Genomic DNA, 27,886 nt, shown 5'->3' on the forward strand with positions numbered 1-27,886 from the left:
GGAACAGGAGAATCGACGTTTCGGGCATTAGCCCTTCTTCAGGAAAGTCTTTTCCTTGGATCATGACATCGGCTTGTACAATGGGGCATAGCTACAACTTGAGGGGTGATAGATTTAAGATGGATGTCAGAGGCAGGTTCTTTACTCAGAGAGTGGTAAGGGCGTGAAATACCATGCCTGCCAATTCAGCCACATTAGGGATATTTAAACAATCCTTGGATAAGCTTATGGATGATGATGGGATAGTGTAGGGGGATGGGCTTAGATTAGTTCACAGGTTGGTGCAACATCGAGGGCCGAAGGGCTTATTTTGTGCTATATTGTTCTATGAAGGAAACAGCTATTCTTACCTGGTCTGGCCTATGTATGACTCCAGACCCACAGCAATGTAGTTGACTTTTAACAATTGGGGGAGGGTATGAAATGTTGGCCCAGCCAGTGACACCCACAATCCACAAATGATTTTTAAAAAAAGATTCAAAAAACTTAAACACACAAACCAACAGATTCAAGAACAGATTCTTCCCCGTTGTTATCAGACTTCTAAATGGACCTATCAAATCTTAAATTTAATGCTGAGCTCGCTCTTTGTGCATCATCTCTGCAGTTGTAATATTGTATTCCTCATTCTGTTGTACTGTGCACTTTGTATGGTATGATCTGCCTGTAGTGCACACAAAACAAGACTTTTAGAACAGAGAATGTTCCAGCGCAGTACAGGCCCTTCGGCCATCGATGTTGCGCTGACCTTTGAAATTAATCTGACGCCCATCTAACCTACACCATTCCATTATTATCCATCATTTGTATGTCCAATACCCATTTAAATACCCTGAACATTAACAAATCTACTACTGTTGCAGGCCATTCCACTACTCTGAGTAAAGATACTACCCCAATATGTCCTAAATCTGTCACCCCTCAATTTAAAGCCATGTCCCCTTGTGTTAGCCTTCACCATCTGAAGAAAAGGCTTTCATTGTCCACCCTATCTAACCCTCTGATTATGTTACTTGTCTCAATTAAAGTCACCTCTCAATCTTCTTCTCTCCAATGAAAACAGCCTCAGTTCCCTCAGCCTTTCTTCATAAGACCTTCCTTCCATACCAGGCAACATCTTAGTAAATCTCCTCTGAACCCTTTCCAAAGCTTCCACATCCTTCCTATAATGCCATGACCAGAAGTGTACTCAATACTCCAGTTCCGGCCTTACTAGTGTCTTGTACAGCTGCAGCATGACCTTGTGGCTCCGAAACTCAATCCCCCTACCAATAAATGCCAACATACCGTATGTCTTCTTAACAACCCTATCAACCTGGGTGGCAACTTTCAGGGATTTATGTACCTGGGTGCAGATCTTTCTGTTCATCTATATTGCCAAGGGTTTTACCATTAGCCTAGCATTCCTCTTACTTCTTCCTAAGTGAATGACCTCACACTCTCCGCATTAAACTCCATTTGCCACTTCTCAACCCAGCTCTGCATCTTATCTATGTCCCTCTAATCCACAACATCATTTGGCACTATCCACAACTCTGCCTACCTTTGTGTCATCCACAAATTTACTAACCCATCCTTTTACCCCACATTCAGATCATTTATAAAAATGACAAACAGCAATAGCCCCAAAATAGATCCTTGTGGCATACCAGTGGTAACTGAGCTCCAGGATAAACATTTCCCATCAACCACCACCCTGTCCTCTTTCAGCTAGCCAATTCCTGATCCAAACCGCTAATTCACCTTCAATCCCGAAACTCCATATTTTGTGTAATAGCCTACCGTGTGGAACCTTATCAAATGCCTTACTGAATTCCATATACACCACATCAACCGCTTTACCCTCATCCACCCTGTTTTGTCACCTTCTTGAAGAACTCATTAAGGTTAGTGAGGCACCCTTCACAAAACCACGTTGACTATCCCTAATCAAATTATTCCTTTCCAGATGATAAATCCTATCTCTTATAACCTTACCGACAATCGAAATAAGGCTCACTGACTATAATTACCAGGGCTGTCCCGACTCCCCTTCTTAAACAAGGTACATGTAACAATAATAAAATCAAATCAAAAGTTAGTAATACTATACTAAGCTGTTGGAGCCGCCATTCTCGTTTTGAGTCTAACAAGGAAGGGTGGGGGAGGGGAAAGTACAGGATGCTGGTGCGGGGTAATGATTGTGTTTCATTTCTTTCATTTTGCAGATAGAATCATTGTGGGTGAGGTTTCAAGGGTAGTGGCTAAAAATAAACCTTGCACTCTCATAAGTACCGTCTTATCTCTCAATCCTGTCTATCTTTCTCTGATTATCTTTGAACCCCATTCGACTGCCTGTTGCGATGGCCTGGTTGGTGAATTTAAATGTCAACTTGCTTTTTGTGGTTTATTCTCTTCTCAAGACTATAATCAGTTAACAGGGTGTAACCAAGTATAGTCCACAGATAAATCCCCAAGAATGAAAGCTGCTCAACAACAACATGCCTTTGAAATAATATTGGGATGGACAGAAATTTATTCAGCTACAAACTAACATGAAGGCAAAGTCGTAGACACATGAGGCCAGGTGACCGAGTGTTGGTCATGTTTGAGTTTAAAGGAACCACTTAAAAAAAGGGATGGGTTATGGGCAGTGCTTTAGGTTCCATGGTTGAATGTATAATGTTTTACAACTCACAATACCAGAGAAAATATCAGATAAACTCTCATGGAAACAATGACCTTGATAACCATCCATTAGAACTGCCCTAAGAAAACAGCTGAATTCCCCTTCACAGAAAGTCTGTCACAAAGAGGGATTTTGTAACGCAAGTGAAATATTCAACCTATTTTCTTATCCTGGTTCTCTACTTGAACCGGGGGAGGTTCTTTCACTAACAGAGATCTTGTTTTGTCCCACTGAACGAGACTCATTGTATCAACGTTCCAATTTGCAAACCCAACCAGTGGAACCATTGCTGTAAGAACTTTCTTTATTGTTTAAAACCTATTACATTCCTTGATCGCTCTCCTAGAAAATTAAATTCAGCCTGGGCATGTCCCAGCCGCTCTTTAAACAAATGTTCTTAGTTTCCTTAAATTTCACAAACGAGAAACTCAAGCCTCTTTGCAGCAGCCGTGAGCAGAAATTGCTTCAAATGGCCTATGTTCATACCCGCATTAAGTAACCTGGCTCCCAGAGAGAAACTTCTCATGTCGATAAAATGGATTGGTATGTTTTCAGATGGTTAGAGATTAAAAACTAACAACCTCCAAGAACAGACCGCACAAGAGTTGATCTCAGTTTACATTTAGAATGAATCTGGCAACTTTCCAGACTACTTTTGGAAACCTCAGCAAACTCTCTCTAACACTGTAGACCAGCCCTTTGGGGGAGTGTTGTTCTGACCTGACCAGCCATAATCTCTGAAGCAATCCTGGAGCTCATTTTCACCTTCATTTCATGCAGATTGTCTGCACTTACACAGCAACATTCAGGTGTTCCATAAGGGATTACAGCTAAACAAGCCCCAGCAATTCACATCCACTTCTTGTTTTTAAATCTCAATGGATTGATGGGGTCAAATAAACAGATGAATTTAACAAACACTAGATGTCTTGTTCAGGGTGGACCCCCTCTGTTTTCCCTCAGTCTCCTGAAATTTTGATGGTTAGTCTGACTATCACACAGAATCAGTCTCTGAACCAATTACTAACATACAAAATAAAAAGGAAAAGTAGACCATTCAGCCCCTTTTATTCCACCATTCAATAAGAACATGGCTGATTTGTTTAGAATTCCACATTGTCATCTCTTTCTAATAGCCCTTCACCACCACCCTGTTGTCTTTAAAGCATAAGCATTCAATGGTCCCACCTCTTTCGCTTTCTGGCATAGACAGTTCCAAAGTTGTACAATTCTCAGAGGGAAAAAAATCTTCTCTCCTCCCCCCCCCCCTCACCTGTCCTAAAAAGCCAGCTCCTAATTTTGAAACAGTGCCCCTATACTTTGGCCTCATCTACCCTATCCTTTCACTGTGGAGTTTGGGATTTGCACCATGCCCCCAATCCAACATAGCCATATATTCCATCACCATTCCCCCAAAAATACATTCATAGCCCATACCAAAACTTTGTATGTATGGCTCAGTACTTCATATAGTAAATTTCCTTAACTACAAGTGGTTAACTAACAGTTAATCTTTTCAGAAATAATTCCTGATTAACCAACTGCTCAGTCTTCATCAAGATACATAGGACTTACAGCCATTGCACTAAAAGTAATGCACAATGGGGGAACAGGTTGCTGTTGTAATGATAAAAGGTAGCGTAAGGAGCTCTTGTAGAGGTAGTGTCCCTACCTCTGGAGTCAGGGCACCTGGGTTCAAGCACTTTTTTCAGAACCGTTCTGAATAATCACTCGACTCAAAAACATTAATAATTCTGTTTCTCTCTTTCTGCACAGATGCAGTCAGAAGTATTGAGCTTCTCCAGCACCCACACAGTTCTTTGTTTTGTATTATCTGGGTGAGCTCAGAGCAGCTCCATAATGGGATTTCAGTGATTTCCATTAGGCTCTGGGATTGTGGGAAGGTTTCCAGTTCTGGCAGCAGAACAGTTCATGTGGAGTACAAAAGAAAGTGGTTCCCAGGATGGAATGCAAATTGGAAGAAGGCCCAAAATTTTCAGCCAGTTTCCGATAAAATGATTATAGGCTATAAGTGTAATATATACAGGACAGTGAGAATGACAAAACAAACTTAATTCAGGAATGAAAGAGACATCCTGCTTATTACTGAGTTACAAGGATTGGTCTTTATTAATTTTTTTGCCTCTTCTACTCAAATAAATCATTTTGTGTTTGATTCTTTAACTATGTCTTTTTTCTCACTGACAATTTGTTGCTGGATTGGGGTGAGATTGAATCCACATCGTGTCTTCATTGAATGAACCACAGCCACAGGCAGTAAAGCCAATTAAACTGGTTGTGGAGCTTCTGAGTTAGTTTCATTGCCTTTAACCCTGCACTTCAAGAAGATAAAGAGATTTGTGAATACTTACCAAAGTGATCATGTGGGAGCTGTCTGCTGCATCAATTGGAGCTTTATGCTAATTCTTTCCGTGACTAACATCTCAGTTTTGAGAGTGGCCTACTCTGAAAGGTGATCTGAAATTGCCAGAAGGCACGTGTTCTGTCATCCTCATTAGTCCATCACAGCTTTTATCACACACATCTTAATCCTGGGAGATCAGTGTTTCCATAACTTTGAGATGATCAGATTTTGAGTCAGGCTATCTCCTACCTCCTGGATTATAAAACCAAGTTGAAGGTTTAAATCATCAGATAAAAGAACTAAAACTTCTTTTTTCTAAAAACTTATTTTTAAAAAGTGTGCGTCAGGTGTTAATGAACTTAAACTCCAGCAATTTATGAATACTAACATCCCCAGGTCCTTCCACCATCCTGTCTTCCAATGTCATCGCTCACCTGATCAGTGACAATGAACAATTTCTGCTCAGCAAAGAATTCAGATTTATCCTTGTAACCCCACCTCAATGGATTTCAGGCACAACACAGTACTCCTGAACTTGAGTACACGTGATATTAAAACCTAATTCTAAACATAAGAATTATAAAAATAGTAGAAAAATAAGAATTCTAAACATTGAAATTCTCTTTTGTCACCTTCACCTCAATACCCATCTTTTTGAACTGCAATCCCTCTCCCCACTCAATGAACCCTTTCTCATGTCTCCTATATTGTCCCTCCACATAGATGCCTCTGACATCTTACCTACTTATAAATCTTAACACCAAGAACTGTCCCCATAGTATCAGCCACCTCAATTTCCCTCAGCCACTCTAACCCATCTTCCTTGGAATATGCCACACTGTTCTCTCAGGTTTCATTCTGTCCTTGTTATCAAGCCCATCAGTGGTGCTGCTGACATCTGGCATGCTAACGTCTACCAAAGAAATTAAACACCAATTCACAAAATCTTCTTTCTGGGCATATCCCCATCACTGAACATTAAGTCATTCTGTCCAGGACTGTCTCCTAGTCCCTCAACCTCACATGGGTTCCATCTAATTTCTTCCAAAAATCCACAAACAGGAATCCTAGCAGACTCATTATTTCAGCCTGTTCCTACCAGAGATTTGTTTTCCTTCCTATCTTGATTTCGTTTTGCTATTTAGCTTTTACCCAGTCTCTTCCCACTTACACCTGTGATCCTTCAGAGGTCAGATGTCATTTCAACGATTTTTAATTTCCTAGCCACCTCCACATAATGGAGTCTAATCCCTCTCTACATCGCAGTTCCAGATGGATATGGTCCAAGGGCTCTCCACTACTTTGAACAGATACCCAAACAGTTTCCATGTCTGATCATCCTCCCCTGTCCCTACTGGGGATCTTTCATCCCTCCCCACCCACTCATTGAACAATTTCTCCTTACACTTGTCTCACTTTCCCAAATACAAGGCATTGCGAAGAGTTCCCAATTTTGCCTGTTCAGAGGTTGTGGAACATTGACTAAAACAATCAGAGCTACTCCTGCCTCAACTTTTCCCCCAACACATTGCTGACTGGATAACTGCATCAATTTTACATCCAATTTCTACCCTTCTCTCACTTATGTCGCCCATTTCAAATTCTTCGCTTCCTTTTCTTGACACCTGTCTCCATTTCCAGGGATAAGCCACCCACTGAGCGATAAGCAGTTCATGATCCCCACAGCTACTTCAATCACACACCCTACTTCCTAGATAGACAAAAACTGAGAGAGTGGAATGGGGTCCATCACATCTGGTCTGATGATGTCACCTTCTACTGGCCTCCTTCCAATGCTTTCCTTTTGCCCAACTGAGGATTTCCACCCTCCAATGGGACCAAACCCATGCCGGACACTTCTGCCCTCCCCCTTTCCCCAAACCACAAGAGATATCCCACGTCCTCACTTACCACTCAGCAGCCTCCACATTCAAAGAATAATTTTCTGTCATTTCTAGCTGAATGTCACCACAATAGTCAGTGCCTCAAAAAAAAATCCTTTCCGTGATAGGGAGACTTCACAAGTATTTATCTCACTGTATAAGTGTAGTCTCACCAAGGTTCAATACACTGCTAACAAACTTTTCCACTTTTCAATTCTATTCTTCCAAAGATAACCTCATTGCTTTGTTTACATCTTTAAAAATGATCTTGTTAACATCTTAATGATATGAATCTGTACTGAGGATAAATTTAGGTGTGAGGAATTAATTTTCCAAAAATGCGATCTCATTATTCCTTTCATTATAGATAAGTGATTCTAATAAAATGTATTATTTATATGATCCTTCTGCCAGGTTTTTGACAGTAGTTGCTCAATGAAATAATTCACTCGCACTCCTTCCTGACCACATCCTTCAATCATCAACTCTAATTGACCAGAGATCAATCCTGGGTTTGTTTCCAGAACCAGGGGTCATAAGCCAAGGATACAGGGAAGGCCATTTCAGACTAAGAGGAGGAAAAATGTCTTCACCCAAAGAGTGGTGAGCCTATGGAATTCTCTGCCACAGAAAGCAGTTGAGGCCAAAACATGGAATGCTTTTGAGGAGTTAGATATAGATCTAAAGCAAAAAGGACAACGGATGTGGGGCAAAAGCAGCAACAGGGATGATCAGCCATGATCATGGAGACTGGCAGAGCAGGTGTGAATGGCCTAAATCTTGCTCCTATTTTCAATGTTTATCCTTTCCTGTTCAGTTCAGCTCAGCACAGTATTAAACTGCCAGGTGGAGAACCACCAGGAGTTCAAAATGTGAGATCAAGAGAAAAAAGGAATACAACAGCTTCCATTTTTACAATGCCCTTGACACAAGGCCACAGCACAAGAAAGTCATTCAGTCCCACTTAATGCATCACCGCACAAAAATCACTTCACTTGAACAGCTAAAACAAAAAAAATTTGAAAATGAAAACAATCCAGTACACAAATGTCAACATAATTTGTTTAATAAATTTAAAATTTGTATAGATTACACCAGTAATAAGAAATTAAATTTCATTTTAAAAATTGGTAACACTGATTTCTGCTAAGAATGGCTAAACTGCCTGAATGCAGGCTAATCCTGACGAGCACTGCAGGGGTCAGTGCAGTCAAATCGCCCATAATATGTAGAAAATAGTCCCTTCTCTGTACTGATGGGCAACAATAGATTCAGTCTACATCATTCTCAAAGCAATGTATGGAATCACTGGTTTTGAAAGAAAAAGTGTACATAAACAGCAAGAAAGTTAGCATATACTGGAATAACCTGTTAAGTTTATAATTAAACATCTAAAAAGCTAGAGTAGTCACTGTACTTAATCCTCCGACTGAAATTATTATTTTACAACTGGTGTAAGAAACAAACTTGCAATTTGGACACAACCTATCAATGTGACCACAGTGGCACCTACTGGGCAACAGCAGAAATTTAGTCTCATATCTGAAATAAAGTTTCCTGATTAGGTCTTTGCTGGAATCGTACATCCAGTTGAGTACACCAGACTTTAAAGGAGGTCAAGGTCTTCATCAAGTTGCTGAAGTAGTGGGCAGGGTGATTTGGACAGACTGGAGAAGCATGGACTTCTTAGAGCAGAAAGGTTAAGGGGGAAGATTGAATAATGCTCAAAAATCACCCCATCCACGTAGGAGGGGCAATCTCCACAAACACACGGGTTTGAGAGAATTTGCAAATGAAGCAGACAGAAATTCCCTTCTTGTACTAATACCTGGGAAGTAATGATCTAGAATGCCTTCAAAGTTAGCAAAAACAGATTAAGTTGTAATTTTCAAACCAGAATTAGAAATTGGAAACATGGCAGTTATTGAGTGGGGGGCGGGGCAAAAAACTGGATGACATCCTCAAAGTACTTCATGATGGGCTGAAAACCTCCTGCTTTTGCTGCACGATTCTATGAAGAGCTCCCTCTATCACGGACATGGCCAAGCTGCTTTTCCTTTCCATTTTAAAAAAAGCATTTCACAATTGGAAGTATAAATGTTATTTGCTTTATCAAAAATGGTTTTCAGTTTGCAAACATTCACTCCTATTTAAAACAAAAACATATTCAGGAAGAAACAAAACCCAAATATAAAAAAGACTGAACAAAAAAAATGTATACCCAGAAACTGTTTTAGTATATATCAGATAAAACAGCATTTATATTATAGTAATCTTGAATTCTGAAGAAAAACAGTTCAATATGCAAAGACTCAAACATTGTGAAACTGAAAATCTAACTAAATCATAAATTAGCAGTTTCTAGTCAGATTAAAAAATGTAATACAATAATAATTCATGAAACAGTTATCCTAAAATTTGGTGATTTACAATAGCAAATTTACAATAGCACCATTTATTTGAAAAATGAAATTCCCTCCAAATCAGATGTCCAAGACATATCAGTTAATTTGAACAAGCGAAGACTAGCTGCTAAAGCGAGAAGGGCTCATTCCTACAACTGATGTATCCCAGATATCTCTCAACATTGTTCTGGCAAAAAAGTCATGATCAAAATGAGGTTAATACCTAAAGTAGGAACTCCCAGTGGGTCTCCTGGGTAACATTAAGCTGCCTTCCCCGTTTCAGACACTGAAAGATCTGCTGTACATTTCCACAAAATTCTGTTCTTCCTTTGAATTGTGTAAATGTCAATAATTCTTCTGGCCAGAATCTACACATTACTCAACCATTTATAGTCCTAGTGACTCCCATGCTCTAAAGGCCAGCAGTTGAGGCACAGATTTCAGCTTAAATCCCTAACTACAAGATAATGCTTTTTGGCTGTAATACTTCATAGAATTTACCTGATGTTGTTTATAATAGTTCATCTTAGGCCTAACTTCTAGTCTTAAGCAACCTTCTCAAGTGGTTGGATTGTTTCCCTTCATGGTTTGCAAAACACTTAGAGTTCTTACCTCGAAGGCATTAGTGTAAACCTGGAACTTACTTTCCATTATCAGCAACCACCATTTCTACCCCCACCCCACCCCTCAAAAAAGCTGGTAAGCTGCTTTGAATAAATGATATCTACTTCCAAATCAAATCCAAAACTGACAAGGTTTTGTTATGCAAGGAATTAAAGAATATGGAACCAACTCAGGTCTGATATACAGTTGTTAACTATGAAGCAAAACATTTAAAATTGTTGTTCAGGTGGGTCAATCAGATCCCAATTTCAAATTATTTAACCACTGGTGGTCATAAATTTCTCTCAATTTGTGCAGAGCCAGGAGAGAGGTAGTGAGTGCAGCTGGCTACACAACTCAACCAGGTAGAAAACTGGATATGCTTTGTTATACAGCATATACAAGTCATTCTCAAAACAGCAAACAGTTACAAAGAGTGGATAAAAACCAGAAGCCCTTCTTTTAAAAAAAAGCAACAAAAATAAAAATGTTTAGTTGTACCTTTGGATAGAATGAGAAACTTAGTAAACTTTGACACAATTGATATAAAGTGCAAAGTGATCAACTGTGATACCATGTAAAATCATTTTTAATTTTGTAAACAATGACAAGGTAGAAGAGAATATTGTAAAAGGGTAAGAGAGAAAAGTTCAAGAGACCATATCAGATTTCTGTTTCTCTGTTAAAGTTTGCCCAAATGTAGGAGGAAAGGAAAACTAAAGGAAGTCACAGATCTGACTGAAAACTAGGTTAAAAATAGATTATTATTTGAATCTTGATTTCAATATAGGGAGGATACAGCAAGTGTGCTTAAGACAGGGAATTCAGAACTGTTGGATTCTATCAATGGAATACTGTTCAAATCAGTAACACATTAAAATTCAACCTTTTGGCATAACTAAGCCTTGCTGCTCCCTAAACGTTCAGGAGACAAAAATCTTTCACATTCTGAAATGGACCCTGATGGTTGAAAATCAAAATTTCAGAATCCTGGTAATTTAAAAAAAATTACAACCACATCCCTCAAACCTAAGAATAAAATCTCAATGACTCAGTTACGAATGCCCAACATACACAGTCGTGTATTTTGGTTCCAATTCACACCATCAATTTCAAACTGCAGCTGTACTTACAAGCAGCCCACAGCCGAGATGGTGAAAGCTTCTGAATCCTACCGTTTGATTCAACAGCAGATTTGAAGTTGGAGCCATGAGGAAATACACTGATTTTCTCCAGCGTGACAGTGATGAGTGGATGAGGTTGGAGCTAATGCTTAGTTTAGAAATAGCTTTTGCGCCAGGCCACCTCTATAGGGTGATCTGTGGCCATTCCCACCTGTGCATGTTGAAACTGTAAAACCTGTCTGGAGTGTTGCTCACCCAGTCTGTGACCAGCAACTATACTGGCTTCTGACACCTGAAGGTAGGCTGAAAAACTGTGGTTGGCCTCCTTTAATTGGGCAAATATGAACAAGCTAGATCAGTCCCCATGCTGCTTGGGTGTGAGACAGAGCCTGAAGAACAGCATATAAGCTACACCCTAGCATTTAGTGCCTGATTTCCTCTGAACTGGACTCCACTGAGGTTGGAGAAAAAAAAACCCCAAGCCCCAGAAACATGGAATCCCATTTCTCCCTCCCCCTCCTGGACATCAAATCCCTGCTGGGATACAGATCGGCACTTGTTGCTGCCTTGCTCAACTGGTCTTTTCCATTTGGGATCCTGGGCAGCAAGCACCAGCAGATTATTCAGCAACCATCGTACTCATCCTCAAGGTTTACAGACACTCAGCTGTTGGAGTCATTGGATAGCAATCAGAGACATGGTCCATTTCCTCCCCATCCTGAGAATGAGGTAGTGAAATCCGTACAGGATGGGAATCAAATCAAAGGTTGAGTATAATATCAGAGAGCAATACACTTTCAGATTGAAACCACTTCTTGGAAGTTGTGGCCCTTTATATTTAGTGTTCTGGATTTGATAAAATTCGAAAATGTAAACTATATCAAGCAGTGATGTCCATTGTTAAGACAGCTCTTTTTGCTATCCAGAGTTGCTATGGCTTTTCTGGATTGCAACAGATAATAATTAGAGCCATTTTGGATGCAACATTGTTCAAAGTGGGATGTGAGATTTCCAGTTACTCCTATGAGACACACATTCACACACACATTCACATCACTGATTGGATTAGTTTAGAAGCAGCTTGTCCCCAACGGACCAATAATGGCCTTCCTCACACATGGAAGGAATGAGGAATGACCTGATCCAGTTGCACAAAGCCAATTCAAAACCACTGGTCCTGAGTAATGATTGAGATGGTTTGATCAGATGCATTTGGCACCTGCTTCACCCTCGCATTTCTGGCAATGGCTTTTGTGTGTTGATTGATTTCCAAGGTCAAAGTATCAGGCACTAAACATTTATCTTCAGTCACAGTTGCAAACGTAATGATGCACAAAAAGGATTGTTCTTACAGTTGAGTTCTCTCTGGTGATTTTTAGTTGGAGAATTTTTCTAATAATTTCTTTACAGTAACAGCTTGAAATTCGGCAAAGGCCTGCGTAGGTCTAGCTTCAAAAACGCTTTTAAAAAATAAACCAGGTTTTCCTGTAGAGCGGTTACAGTTACTGGAAAGTACTGCCTCACTGCTAAAGAGCTCGATGTCCACTTGAATTAATCAATGGTCTACTTTCATCAGATTTTTGCTCTTGATAGATGAAGAACTGAAACAAAATCTGCAGTTTTTTTTTAAGAATTAAGGACAAACAAATGGTTTATCTTAAACGTATGCTCAAATTGAGTTGTATTCTTGGATAAAAGAACACAAATCAGGCAGCCCCAGGTTAGGTATAACCAGACCACAATTCACAGCAAACTTCCCTCTAGCCTGATTCGATACATCTCAAAACAAACTCCACCTCCTGCTCCTCCATTTTGCCCAGAAGATTCCTTCCAGACTAGCCATGCAGATAGCTCATTAATTAGCTAGTTTATGGTCAACCATTCCTCTCTCAAACAGCACCACTCTCTCCTTGTTGTTCCCTCGACAGTTACCCATTAATAAAAAAAACCATCATGAGTCATTTTGTAAGTCAGGGCTCACTGTTTGTTGAGTCTCCTTCACAAAATGTTTGCTGTGGTTTCTAACCAAATTCTCCTCTGCATTTCAAGGTATTTCACTATGTGAAACACACTTGAGAGATTCCCCAGAAATATGGCAGTAATAAAATATCAGAATGGACGAGTTGGACCAAAGGATGTTTCCTTGCTGTGTGACTCTATGAAACATTACTCTTGAACAATTTTGATGGCACAGCAGTAACCACTCACACATATTTGGATCTTTGAAATATTGTGACAGTGATGTACACTTCAAGCATACTTCTGTGGGCGAAAGGCTTTACAAAGACAAGTTTCTCTGTTTGAACCTAGCTAGCAAGGCAGCATTCAAGTACATATCCAGTTCTCACTGCTCCTGAACAGTCCAACAGCTTGTGCAGTAGGTACCAAAGGAAATGTCAGAATGGACGACTTGGACCAAAGGATCTGTTTCCTTACTGTGTGACTCTATAAAATATTACTCTTTAACAATTAACCTCAAAATAAATAGCCCCGTCCCTTCACCACCACACTACATTGCAGCTCACTAGTGCACAAGACTGCTCCAAAATATCCATCACTGCCTCTTTTCCTTGAATTGCACTACTGTTGACTAAAGTAGTAAATTCTCACAAGGAAAATATCCCCTTCATCCAGAGATGTTCAGTTCCAGAGGTGTATCATAGTAAATTTGTATAATCGATAGTCACAGGTGAGGTGCCGGAAGACTGGCTAATGTGGTACCACTGTTTAAGAAAGGTGGTACAAGCCAGGGAACTATAAACCAGTGAGCCTGACATCAGTGGTGGGCAAGTTGTTGGCGGGAATCCTGAGGGACAGAATGTACATGTATTTGGAAAGGCAAAGACTGATTAGAGATAGTCAACATGGCTTTGTGCATTGGAAATGAAGTCTCACAAACTTGATTGAGCTTTTTGAAGAAGTAACAAAGAGGATTGATGAGGGCAGAATGATGGATGTGAACTATATGCCTTACTGAAGTCCAACGACAAGGTTCCCCATGGGAGACTGGTTAGCAAGGTTAGACTTCATGGAATACAGGGAGAGCTAGCCATTTAGATACAGAACTGGCTCAAAAGGTAGAAGACAGAGGGTGGTGGTGGGAGGGTTGTGTTTCAGACTGGAGGCCTGTGACCAGTGGAGTGCCACAAGGATCGGTGCTGGGTCCACTACTTTTCATCATTTAGTTAAATGATTTGGATGTGAGCATAAGAGGTATAGTTAGTAAGTTTGCAGATTATACCAAAATTGGAGGTGTAGTGGACAGCAAAGGTTACTTCAGATTACAACAGGATCTTGATCAGATGGGCCAGTGGGCTGAGAAGTGGCAGATGGAGTTTAATTTAGATAAATGTGAGGTGCTGCATTTTGGGAAAGCAAACCTTAGCAGGACTTGTACACTTAATAATAAGGTCCTAGGGAGTGTTGCTGAACAAAGAGACCTTGGAGTGCAGGTTCATAGCTCCTTGAAAGTGGAGTCACAGGTACTTAGAATTGTGAAGTAGGCATTTGGTATGCTTTCCTTTAATGGTCAGAGTATGGAGGATAGGACATTGGTTAGGCCACTGTTGGAATATTGCGTGCAATTCTGATCTCCTTCCTATCAGAAAGATGTTGTGAAACTTGAAAGGGTTCAGAAAAAGATTTACAAGAATGTTTACAGAGTTGGAGGATTTCAGCTACAGGGAGTGATTGAACAGGCTGGGGCTGTTTTTCCTGGAGCATCAGAGGCTGAGGGGTGACCTTATCGAGGTTTACAAAATCATGACGGGCATGGCTAGGATATATAGACAAAGTCTTTTCCCTGGGGTGGGGGAGTCCAGAACTAGAGGGCATAGGTTTAGGGTGAGAAGGGAAAGATATAAAAGGCACCTAAGGGGCAACTTTTTTCCACACAGAGGGTGGTACCTGTATGGAATGAGCTGCCAGAGGAAGTGGTGGAGGCTTGTACAATTGCAACATTTAAAAGGCATCTGGATGGGTATATGAATAGGAAGGGTTTGGAGGGATATGGACCGGGTGCTGGCAGGTGGGACTAGATTGGGTTGGAATATCTCGTCAGCATGGACGGGTTGGACTGTAGGGTCTGTTTCCGTGTGTACATCTCTATGATTCTATGTCGGAACAGTTTGATGTCTGCAGTGGATTGTCATGAATATGATCACCAGCCTGGCACGCACTCAGGCCAACTACAGCAAAGTTTGCAATCTGACTGACGCCAGCAACTCAAACTATACATCAAGTGAGAGCCTTTCTGAACCATACAACACTATTCTGAGCTGGGTGGCATACTTATCTGCTGTCCATGGAACTGCCTGAAATGACCTTCATAACCCGCCATTCCAATGGGAACAGCCAGAAGTGTTGTAAAGGATACTGCCACGTCAAGTCCCATGGTTCCCAAACTACCGATCAACCAAGGAAGATGGTGCACAACATAGTTGCCCTCGCTTTGCCCTTGCCTTGGCTCTTTCAGCAGTACACTCAGACCATATGTTAGATTCCCCACAATCATCAGGGTGAAGAGGAAAGGGGAGATGCCTTCTGTAGATTTCCTTTTCCACTGGGAAGAAAAAAAGTACAAGAGAGAAAATACAACACATCAAGTATTCGCTATCCTCTTTCATGTGTGGCATGGTGACTCAGTGGTCAGCACTGCTGCCTCCCAGCACCAGGAACTCAGGTTTGATCTCAGCCTCTGGTGACTGCTTGTGTGGAGTTTACACATTCTCCCTGTGTCTGCATCCTCCAGATGCTCTGGTTTCCTCCCACAGTCCAAAGATGTGCAGGTTAGATGGATTGGCCTTGGGAAATGCAAAGTTACAGGGATATGGTGGGTGTGGGTAGGATGTTGTTCAGAGGGTTGTTGGGGACTTGAATGGCCAAAAGGCCTGCTTCCATACTGATGGGATTCTAAGTGTCATTGGGTTTTGGGTGCATCACAAGATTTCAGTACTGCATTATGGAACCGTCTGCTTGAAAGCCACAAACACTCACATTTCTGCATAGCTGTGGTAACCTAGATGTCAAGTAAAACACAGATGAGAAGGAGCCAATTGTAAATCCGATGATTTCTTGAGTAGTAAATTCCTGCATTTGGAACATTACAGATGAAATATTAACAGTTTAATACAAATAAAAAAAGGGAATCAACATACAAATGCTTGCTGAATGGCATCAGAACTTTTTTGCTTTCTGTAACTGGAAGCTTGTGAATTTGATTGAACTGTACTAATTCTGCTGAAATGGGAGGAAATGTTATGATCGAGCCTCCAAACCTATTATTCAAAGGGCTACTTTTGTACTAAACAATAAAAAAAAGAGGTGGAAAGATAAAACAGCAGGTTACTTGAATGAGTTTACGATAAAATCATGAACAGCGGAAGATACACAATATATTTAAGAATTAACAAAAGGAATTGAGGAGTTTTTCCAGATAAAAATTTAGAACAAGACTGAAAAGGTCAACTTTATATAGCTGGCCTGGACCAACACACACAAAGTCACTACAGATGACAAAATTATTGGCATTTCTGTCTTAAAAGATGGGAGTTGACATCAAAAAAGCTGCAGGGATTCAGTATCTTTTGCACAGAAGATGACAGTGAAGTTAGAACTGACCTGGTTAGCAAAGAAGTGTGGAAAAGCCAAAAGAGAACGCCTAGTAAACTTTGGTACGTCCTGAACTGGAGACCCCAAATGGTTTCCTGGGAACAAGGAGACCGTCGCTCCAAACATCACAAATACAACAATGGCATTGATTACAGTCCCATCTGAAAGAAACCACAGCTTTGAATTCTCTCACATCTGAAAGATTTATTTTTAAGACATTTGAAGCCTTTGTTCTGTGACAGTGGTTGATTAAAAAAAAAACTGAATTTTATGGGGAAAGAAAAGCAGTTTCAAGTTGATAATTTGTTTTTCCAGAACTGAAAGAATGTTAAGAGACTTAGTATTAGACAATAAGCAGGGAAAACGTGAGGAGGAAAGAACCAGAGGGAATAGGGTCAGTCGGTGAAAGGTAGGAGAAATTAACTGAAAAGGGATGATGATGCATGGAGACAGAGAAACAAAGCGGTTATTACCAGCACTAGATGTCATTTCAAACAATAGATTTAGTGGGTGAGATCTGATATTGTCGACCTTAAGATTGATTGTAAGGTTGCAAAATACCCAAATGTGAAATGAAGTCGTTTTCCTTGAGTTTCACTAAAACCGTGTAGGATTAGAGGGGGAGAGGGGAGCAGATTTAAGTGGAAAGCAACTGTTAGCACAGCAAAGGGCTCACCCATTCCACGTTTGATCGCCCAGTCTCAAAAAAAAAAACAGCCTCCCTTATTGCATTGTAGAAGCTCAACAGGAGCACAATGAACCACTCTTTTCAATCACTGGACAGATTGTCATTTGGAGGTGATGGAGAGTGGGAATGCAGGCAATTGGAAACCAGCTTGGATCCAGCATTCTAGCTTCCCTTTAGTTGGTGAAGCTTCCCCAAGTCCCACACCAGTCAGGGTGAAATTGAGAATGGAGATTAAGCCAGAGGCATGCAGCCACATTGTGAGCCTGCTCCTGGCAGTTGGCTGAAGAGACGTGGGACAGGCAATCTAAAACCAGAAGTGGGTGGATTGGAATTGGACAAAGGTTATTATATCCCACCAGACAAAATTTGGGGGAAATGTTCTGATCCTCCTCACTTCAACAGAGCCAAATTTGTCCAACAAATTTAACATTTTAGATACGTCTCCCAATCAACACTGAACCCTTGGATAGTGAGAGACAGCACATAGACATTTTAATCCTTCAAAAGTTGATAAGGAAAGCTCAAAAATAAAAATTACATTTGGATTCATCCATTTTCAGGCGATTAGGGTATCACTTACTCAACACTAACCTCAAATTATTCTTCTCTCCCCTCTTTACAAAATCAAACTACTCACTTTCCATCCAGGCATCACACCGCCTCTCCAACCATATTTGGATAGGAATTTTCACGTTTGCCTACAGCCATACTAGTCTGAAAACAGCCAATCCCGTCTGATCTCGGAAGCTAAGTAGACTCATGCCTGGTTAGTACTTGGATGAGAGACCGCCTAGGAATACCAGTTGCAGTAGGCTTGGGACGGCTTGGTGGCTCAGTGGTTAACACTGCTACCTCACAACACCATGGACCCGGGTTCAATCGCCACCTCGGGCGACTGTCCGTATGGAATTTGCACATTCTCCCCGAGTCTGCAAGGGTTTCCTATGGGTGCTCTGGTTTCCTCCCACAATCCAAAGATGTGCAGGTTAGGCGAACTGGCCATGCTAAACTGCCCAGTGTGTTAAGTACATTAGTCAGGGTTAAATGTAGAGAAATAGGTCTGGGTGGGTTGCTCTCAGAGGGTCGGTGTGAACTTGTTGGGCCGAAGGGCCTGTTTCCATACTGTAGGAAATCTAATCTAATCTAATCTAAAGCACAATCTTGAGAAAGCTTCGCTGACTAAAGGGAGATTAGGTTGCTGGATCCAGCAGGTGAAAAGAATATCTGACTGCCTACATTCCCAACACACCACTTCCAAACATGTCTCCTGAGCTTCAGAGCAACATGAGGCCAAAATTAGAGTGGGAGCACAGATCACAGTGAAGTCTCCTGTACCCAGAGACCAAAGCTGGTTTTGGTGAGTTTTTTTTATGAAAACCTGTGCTGCCAGTTGTTCTCCATTTACATGCTACTCCCCCTTCCTTCTCAGCCTTTCGCCTCCTACAGCTTTTAATGGAACTCAAGGAACAGCATTGCATCTTTTCAACTGAATAGTTTGCAGCAAAAATAAAAAGAACAACGAAGCTACTTAATTAAATTGTAATCTTGTCAACTGAAATAAAGATCCAAATTTACATCCAAAAGGGTTGTAATAAACAATGTGTCATATAACAATAGCTATTTATTTTGTGAAAACCAAAATGATTTAGTACTATATCTAGTGAGAGGGTGATGAAATACAGCCACCGAGCTGATCAGCTGAGTGGTCTCCTTTGGTTTTGTATGATGCGCTGATTCCAAGTAATGCACACACCTGACTATACCTGCAGTACAAACATACTTCCTAAGACAAGCATGAGATAAAAAAGGACAATCTGGCAGCGAACTGCAAAACAGTAAGGTAGGTTATTAAACAGTAGTTAAACAAAGTCACTCACCTGGTCTGGACCTGTTCTTTACTGCATAATAAATATATAGTGAGACCATTATCACATCCACCAAAACATAATATATAGCAGTGTAAATCTGGAAAAAGCAAACAACAGTAGAGATAGTTCAGATATTAATCATTAAGAATCCACTTCACGTACAGGAACATCAGCAAACATTCTTTAAATCAAGTTTGTACATGACCAAAGGCAGTGCTGATATCTGGTTAAAATGGAACAACTCCATGCATAAAATAATGGTAAAGAATTATTGAGCCACAGTGGCCAGGTTCCAGAGCTGGTTCTTGAGGAGGTAACTGATCTCAGTTTGCCATGCAGCATGGGTGGATGGGATTTGCAGTCAGGCTTCGACAGGGTTATGAAACAGGGAAGTAAGTTTTAATTTTTAAAATGAGTGACATTGATCTAGCTGGTTATCTTCCACGAGAGAGACTCAAAGACTCACCATTGGATCCCACAAATGGCACCCTTTGCAATTATATTCTATTTTGCCCCTCTCCATGATGGGAGATTTTAATTTTCCCAAAATTGACTGGGATACACTCAGGTTGGGATGGAGTAGAATTTGTAAGAAGCATCCAGAAGAGTTTTCTAGAGCAGTATGTCAATAGTCTGGGGAGGGAAGGGGCTATATTGGGCCTGGTATTGGGGAATGAGCCAGGCCAGGTGGTAGAAGTTGCTGTGGGAGATTTATTTGACAACAGTGACCACAATTCTGTAAATTTTAGAATACTCGTAAACAAAGAGGAGAGTGGTCATAAGGGAAGAGTATTAAACTGGGCCAAGGCCAATTATATCAAAATTAGGCAGGAATTGGGAAATGTGGATTGGACATAGCTATTTAAAGGGAAGTCCACATTTGAGATGTGGGAGGCTTTCAAAGATAGGTTAAAAATAGTGCAGGATAGGCATGTCCCACTGAAGGCAAAAGGATAGGAAGGGCAAGATTCGTGAACCAAGGATGACAGGAGAAATTGTACGACTAGCCAAGAGGAAAAGGGAAATGTACATAAAGTCTAAGCAGCTAAGAACAGAGTGGGCCCTGGAGGAATATCGGAAGAGTAGGACCAGTCTTAAACGAGGAATCAAGTGGGCTAAAAGGGATCACGAAATAGCTTTAGCGAGCAGAACTAAGGAGAACCCCAAAGCATTTTATTCTTATATAAGCAGCAAGCGGGTAACTAGAGAAAGAATTGGTCCACTAAAGGATAATGAAGGAAGGCTGTGTGTCGAACCAGAGAGAATGGATGAGATTCTGAATGATTACTTTGCATCAGTGTTCACTGAGGAGAGGAACATGATGAATGTTGAGATTAGAGATAGAAGTTTGATTAGGCTGGATCACATTGATGCAAGTAGGAAAGATGTGTTGGGTATGCTAGAGGTTAAAGGTGGACAAATTTGTGGGCGGCACGGTGGCACAGTGGTTAGCACTGCTGCCTCACAGCGCCTGAGACCCGGGTTCAATTCCTGCCTCAGGCGACTGACTGTGTGGAGTTTGCACGTTCTCCCCGTGTCTGCGTGGGTTTCCTCCGGGTTCTCCGGTTTCCTCCCACAGTCCAAAAGATGTGCAGGGTCAGGTGAATTGGCCATGCTAAATTGCCCGTAGTGTTAGGTAAGGGGTAAATGTAGGGGTATGGGTGGGTTTCGCTTCGGCGGGTCGGTGTGGACTTGTTGGGCCGAAGGGCCTGTTTCCACACTGTAATCTAATCTAATCTAATCTAAAATCCTCAGGACTGGATGGGATCTATCCCAGGTTGCTGAGGGAGGTGAGAGAGAGGAAATATCTGGGGCCCTGACAGATATCTTCCTCGTATCCTTAAACACAGGTGGTGTCGGAGGACTGGAAGTTTGCTGTACAAGGGTAGTAGGGATATTCCGGGTAACTATAGACCAGTGAGCCTGACATCAGTGGTGAGAAAGTTGCTGGAGAAGGTACTGAGGGATAGGATCTATTTATATTTAGAAAATAATGGGCTTATCAGTGATAGGCAACATGGTTTTGTGCGGGGGAAGATCGTGCCTTACCAATTAATAGAGTTCTTTGAGGAAGTGATCAAGTTGACAGATGAAGGAAGGACTGTTGATGTCATGTACATGGACTTTAGTAAGGCGTTTGATAAAGTTCCCCATGGTAGATTAATAGAGAAAGTGAAGTTCACATGGTGTGCAGGATGTTCTAGCTAGGTGTATAAGGAACTGGTTGAGCAAGAGGAGACAGAGTAGTTGAAGGGAGTTTCTCGAGATGGAGAAAGGTGACCAGTGGTGTTCCACAGGGATCAGTGCTGGGGCCGCTGTTGTTTGTGATATACATAAATGATCTGGAAGAGGGCACTGTTAGTATGATCAGCAAGTTTGCAGATGGCATGAAGATTGGAGTAGCAGAAAGCATAAGAGACTGTCAAAGAAAACAGGAGAATATAGACAGATTGGAGAGTTGGGTGGAGAAGTGGCAGATGGTTTTCAATCCAGACAAATGGGAGGTGATGCATTTTGGCACGTCTAATTCTAGAGCGAATTATCCAGTGAACGGAAGAGCCTTGGGAAAAGTTGATGAGCAGAGAGATCTGGGAGTGCAGGTCCATTGTACCCTGAAGGTTGCTGCACAGGTGGATAGAATGGTCAAGAAGGCATATGGTATGTTTGCCTTCATTGGATGGGGTATTGAATATAAGAGCTGGCAGGTCATGTTAAAATTGTACAAGACATTGGTTCGGCTGCATTTAGAATACTGTGTACAGTTCTGGTCGCCACATTACCAAAATGATGTGGATGCTTTGGAGACGGTGCAGAGGAAGTTTACGAGGATGTTGCCTGATATGGAAGGTGCTAGTTATGAAGAGAGATTGAGTAGGTTAAGTTTGTTTTCATTAGAAAAAAGGAGATTGAGGGGGGACCTGATTGAGGTTTTCAAAATCATGAAGGGTATAGACAGGGTAGATAGCGATAAGCTTTTCCCCCAGGGTGAAGGATCCATAATGAGAGGTCACCCTTTCAAGGTGAGAGGTGAAACATTTAAGGGGGAAACACAGGGCATGTACTTCACACAGAGGGTGGTGGGTGTCTGAAACACGCTGCTAGCAGAGGCAGACACAGTAGATTCATTTAAGATGCATCCGGACAGATGCCTGAGTAGGTGGGGAGCAGAGGGATGCAGACACTTAGGAACTGGGCGACAGGTTTAGCCAGTAGATTTAGATCAGCTCAGGCTTGGAGGGCCGATATGCCTGTTCCTGGGCTGTAAATTTTCTTTGTTCTTTATACCCATCTCAAGCAGGAATGCATTGTCTTTTAAAATTGTAATCTTTCAGGATCTAGGAAAAATCCCAGGCCAATATGCGAGAGAGATTTAATTGCACAAGGTAATTGCATATGATACAGATTCACAATGCCTAATAACAACTTGGGTCAGGTAATTTAATGGAGTTCCACTCTAGGCACCCAGTACAAATTAATCCAGAATGTAAAACTAAAATGTGGCAGGTCTTGTAATTCAAAAGGTTTGCAGTCATATTCAAATTGTTCTAATCTTCAACTGATTATTTAACTGGGCTATTAAAGTATTCATGCAGACATCATCTTATGATGTGAAAACTATTCACCTGTATTGGCAATTGCTGAGCTAGGAAAGCACCAATAGCATTGCATGAGTCACCAGCGAGCCAACCAATCAGGAACCAGATTGACACAGCTTGGTCCATATTTCCTTTCAGATAAGAACTATAACATTGCCTAAAATAAAATTGGTGAGTTATAAACCATTTTGCAAAATCTTAATAAAAAGACAGTTATAGAAATCTGTACACATCTTAACACTCCTTTCTAGGAATAGAGGAGGATGCTTGTAAACATGCTCCCCAAATCATTTTAACACAGAGATAATCCATTCAGGTTCACTTTTAACATGCCACCCTCCGCTCAGATGCAACATTTCCTCTATGGCTACTTCAAAAGACTCTTTGCTTCACACGTCATAGACAGACAATCATCTTTCCCATACTTACTGATAAGGACAGTCTACACCTTCGGAATCTGACAATGCCTGATCTCAGAAGTGAGGCAAGCTCAGGCTTGATTAGTGCTTGGATTTTACATTAGCTACAAAGATGATTAGAGATTGATTAAATATTTTAACAAGGACAACCTCTAATCTCCTTTGATACTACTTCTAGGTACAGCTAATTTAAAATGCATCTGTAAAACAATAGATGTAGGAGAGGGTGGATTAATTGTTTCTTTCTTATTCGTAGAGAACATAAAATATTTTTATTTGTCAGGTTTCGGATAATTTCTTCCCTTAGCTCTATTTCAAAAAGCAGCAGTGTCAGTAACAACGGAGCACAAGTTTGAGGTAAGTTGGCAAAAGGACCAGAGTGAAATGGGATACTTCCTAAGCAACGACTTTACAGTGTGAAGAGATGGTGGAAGCAGATTCAATGGTCAACTTTCAAAAGAGAATTGGTTGAATATGTTCTTGAAAAGAAAAAAAAGAGCATGACAACACAAACAGGAGAGTGAGACCTCTTGCATTGATAAAGATCTTCAACCAGTCAACATTGCAGTGATACAGTGTGCCACCAATTATGTTACAAATGGCAAGCTCAAAACTAGAGTTTGAGCAGAAATTGGGCACACTTTGCAAAGATATTCCAGCTTTAGTGGGTGACAATACTGGCTGCATTAAGAATCTGAAATGTTTTTGGTGTCTGTGTCTGACACTGATCCCAGTATGTATTTTTAAAATAAATTCCTGGAATTTGTTCATCACTAACAAGGATTGCATTTATTAACCATCTTTGGTTGTTCTGAGAACATGGGTCACCTTTGTGAACTACTGCACCATTTAGATACAAAGTGTTTTTTTAAAATCACTGCTGGGCAGGTAAAGGTCTGGTGCCATACAGGTCAGAGCACATAGCAATGGCAAATTGTAATGGCAAATGTCAAACCTCTGTCAAGTACACTCAGAGAACCAGAGTCCTTAACAATTTAACCAGTTTCGTGGCCACTGTTACTGACAGAAACTGTTCATTTTGCAGTCCTTTAAAGTGGTGTACATAACTTCATGGCTGTTCAGAGTCCTGTAAATTTGAAGAAAGAGCAAGGATTCATGCTTGTTTACTATGCAGTCAGCGCATCATCCGCCGTCATTTATGCCACCTCCAAACGGACCCCACCACCAAGGATATATTTCCCTCCCCTCCCCTATCAGCATTCCGTAAAGACCACTCCCTCCGTGACTCCCTCGTCAGGTCCACACCCCCCACCAACCCAACCTCCACTCCCGGCACCTTCCCCTGCAACCGCAGGAGGTGCAAGACTTGCGCCCACACCTCCCCCCTCACCTCCCTCCAAGGCCCCAAAGGAAACTTCCATATCCGCCACAGATTCACCTGCACCTCCACACACATCATCTATTGCATCCTCTGCACCCGATGTGGCCTCCTCTATATTGGGGAGACAGGCCGGCTACTTGCAGAGCGTTTCAGAGAACACCTCTGGGACACCCGGACCAACCAACCCAACCACCCTGTGGCTCAACATTTCAATTCCCCCTCCCACTCCACCAAGGATATGCAGGTCTTTGGACTCCTCCATCGCCAGACCACAACAAAACGACGGTTGGAGGAAGAGCGCCTCATCTTCCGCCTAGGAACCCTCCAACCACAAGGGATGAACTCGGATTTCACCAGTTTCCTCATTTCCCCTCCCCCCACCTTGTCTCAGTCTAATCCATCGAATTCAGCACCGCCTTCCTAACCTGCAATCTTCTTCCCGACCTCTCCGCCCCCACCCTAGTCTGACCTATCACCCTCACCTTGACCTCTTTCCACCTATCACATTTCCGACGCCCCTCCCCCAAGTCCCTCCTCCCTACCTTTTATCTTAGCCTGCTGGACAAACTTTCCTCATTCCTGAAGAAGGGCTTATGCCCAAAACGTCGATTCTCCTGTTCCCTGGATGCTGCCTGACCTGCTGCGCTTTTCCAGCAACACTTTTTCTACTATGCAGTCCATCCAAGCGATGGAGAGTGAATATCGGGCACAATTGTAATGAGGTTGAGTACACTATCTGGGACAGACATTTTTTATTCTTATATCCTCAATTACCCTAGAGCTAATTGAAAATTTTGCCTAGAGAGCTAGAGGAAAATAACAGACATTTACAAAATGAGGTTGTGTGCTGGAACTAAATGGTGCAAGTCAGCAGTCTCCAAGTGAACTGAAACTTAATACTGCTGCAAGTTAAAATGCATTTTAGTTCCATATTTGGATTAGTCACTACCCTTTGTTAAACTAGACACCCAAAAATGCTGAGGCAATGATTTAGATTTCTCCATTTTAAGAAGGTTCAAAGTAATTCTTGAGAATTATGAGATTGATCTACAATGAAAGATTCAATAGATCAGATATTATCCGAGTTTGGAAGATTGGGAGGTGATCTCTTTCAAAACAAAGTCTTTACAGGGATTGGTTAGATAAATGTGAGGTGCTACATTTGGTAGAGGCAAATCAAGGCAGGGCTTATACACTTAATGGTAAGGTCCTGCTGAACGAAGAGACCATCGCAGGGTAGATGCAGGTCCCCGGATTGTCTCAGAATAAGGGGTGGTAATTTAGCACTGGGAGGAGGAGGATTTTCTGGGGAGAAGAGTGATTGTTTAGAAGTATTTACAAGACAAATGGCAAGTGAAATAACTCCATATAGACAGGTATCCTGCCACTAAGTCATCCTTTATTTACACATACATAGTACATGACACTGACCCAGCGAGTTCAGAGCAGACTGAGATTGAACAGAACTCGACACTCCTGTTTATCTTTTTTCTCGACACTCCTGTTTATATTGGTCAGCCGGGACTTCCTGATTAGACCATGTTAACAGCCCCAATCAGGGAACTCATTCTGAGATCCAACTAACTGACCTCATTCTAAATCACTACATTAAGATTTCTTCTTAAGTAAAAGTATTAACCAGTACAGGAAAAGTAAAATGGTGTTGAACCATGTGCCACGCTGTCATAGAATGGGACTCGAAGGGGTGACCAGCTTCCTCCTGTTCAGAGTTATGCAGTACAAAATCAGCAGCTTTTGGTGGTGGTGGAAGCATGCATATGTGTAAGTCACTGAAAACGTTCACGCATATACACATTTTCAGACGCTCCTCGCCAATTGTGCGTTTCAGCTGACAGACTGAATTATGAACAGCAAATTGTACTTACGGGAAAGCAGCCATCATGAAACACAAGACGGAGAACAAGCCCAAAACAACACTCGCCAAATCTCTGCCATCTTCGGTGCACTCTTTCAGTATATTCCAGATAAAGAGAGATCCGTTCGGGCAATCGGTGGTGAAATTTCCCATCACTCACACCACACTGTTCGGAGGAGTTTTGCTTCAAAGACAACTTCCCCTAATAAGGGCCTGGGTGAAGCACAGAAACAAGAAACTGACCATGAAGCAGAGCAGAAACAGCCCAATACATTAACAAGACGGCAGCAGTTTCTGTAGGTAAGCGGTTGTGTAACGAGTCAGTTCTCAAATTCAGTGGGGAAACAATAATCCCCAGAGACAAGACAATCTGCTCCCAATTTACCTTCAGAATCTTGAAAAAGCAAGAACTTCACTGCACAGCAGAGGTACCAAGCAGATAGATCACATGATGAGTCATGTGATAAATCGGTCACATGATACTGACATCAAATGGTACAGTGCACTTCCAGGGGCGTTCATTCAGGTGCTCTTTGCTCTGTGTGTTTCAATGAGCTTGTACATTCCCTTTCCAAAGTACAGCCCCACTCAATTTCCTCACCTTCCCCCGTAAAATGTACCGCTTCAACAAAGTCTGGTTGCAAATCATTTACTAAACAGCCGTGGTCACCATTTATGCGAACGTTGTGCTGTTGTTTCTCAATCATGATGAAACTTGTGTCCTATTACTTTCAGTACAGAAATCACATCAAAATTTCTCTCCGCGATTTTTATTACTCGTAGTGTATTTGGTCCTTTTGCAAATCACTTTAAATCTATGCCCTCTGATTAAAAAAAAACTTGATTCTTACGAGCTGGAACAGATTCTCCCTATCTACTCACGAGTCATAGAGATGTATAACACGGAAACAGACCCTACGAACATGCCGACCAGATATCCCAACCCAATCTGATCCCATCTGCCAGCACCCGACCTATATCTCTCCCAAACCCTTCCCATTCATATACCCATCCAACTGTCTTTTAAATGTTGCAACTGCACTAGCCTCCACCACCTCCTCTGGCAGCTCATTCCATTACACATACCGCCCTCTGTGTGAAAAGGTTGCCCCTTAGGTCTCTTTTATATCTTTCCCCTCTCACTCTAAACCTATGCCCCCTAGTTCTGGACTCCGGCATCCCAGGGAAAACTCCTTGTCTATTTACTCTATCCATGTCCCTCATGATTTTAAAAACCTCCGTAAGGTCACCCCTCAGCATCCGATGCTCCAGGGAAAACACTCCCAGCCTATTCAGTCTCTCCCTATAGCTCATGATTGAGAAAAAGAAGCATACTGTACACGTATATGTTGACTCCTGCTTTTACATTTTAGAAGACTCGAAATCAGGTTTTGCTGTAGACCATAAGACATAGGAGCAGAAATTAAGCCATTCGGCCC

At 41.6% G+C, this 27,886-nt stretch overlaps 1 protein-coding gene, 1 long non-coding RNA gene and 1 pseudogene across 2 annotated transcripts in view; 1 reads left to right on the top strand and 2 right to left on the bottom strand.

The window, feature by feature from the left end:
* The window catches only part of LOC148139782 (uncharacterized), a 519,617-nt gene that overhangs the window by 457,919 nt on the left and 33,812 nt on the right, over positions 1–27,886 (bottom strand). The gene's annotated exons all lie outside the window — the stretch shown is intronic.
* slc66a1 (solute carrier family 66 member 1) lies at positions 7,967–26,897 on the bottom strand. Its single transcript, XM_043675771.2, has 8 exons — positions 26,833–26,897; positions 26,458–26,660; positions 22,838–22,967; positions 19,224–19,311; positions 16,668–16,819; positions 16,044–16,136; positions 15,424–15,609; positions 7,967–12,661 (listed from the first exon to the last, which is right to left on the bottom strand). The coding sequence occupies exons 2-8, from the start codon at positions 26,598–26,600 to the stop codon at positions 12,575–12,577; spliced, it is 879 nt and encodes a 292-aa protein (XP_043531706.1). The 5' UTR covers positions 26,601–26,660; positions 26,833–26,897; the 3' UTR covers positions 7,967–12,574.
* On the top strand, positions 18,043–18,161 carry LOC122540499 (5S ribosomal RNA; annotated as a pseudogene).

This window comes from Chiloscyllium plagiosum, unplaced genomic scaffold (genome assembly GCF_037043375.1).
Source record: "Chiloscyllium plagiosum isolate Xiang-an unplaced genomic scaffold, Cpla_swu_hap1 HiC_scaffold_37, whole genome shotgun sequence".
NCBI classification, from domain to species: Eukaryota; Metazoa; Chordata; class Chondrichthyes; order Orectolobiformes; family Hemiscylliidae; genus Chiloscyllium; species Chiloscyllium plagiosum.

Coding starts and splice junctions, on each gene's coding strand:
- slc66a1 (XM_043675771.2), bottom strand. CDS start 26,600: ATGGGAAATTTCACCACCGATTGCCCGAACGGATCTCTCTTTATCTGG. Junction 19,312..22,837: donor CTCAGCAATTGCCAATACAG/GTGAATAGTTTT, acceptor TGCTTTTTCCAG/ATTTACACTGCTATATATTA. Junction 15,610..16,043: donor TACCACAGCTATGCAGAAAT/GTGAGTGTTTGT, acceptor TTTTCTTCCCAG/TGGAAAAGGAAATCTACAGA.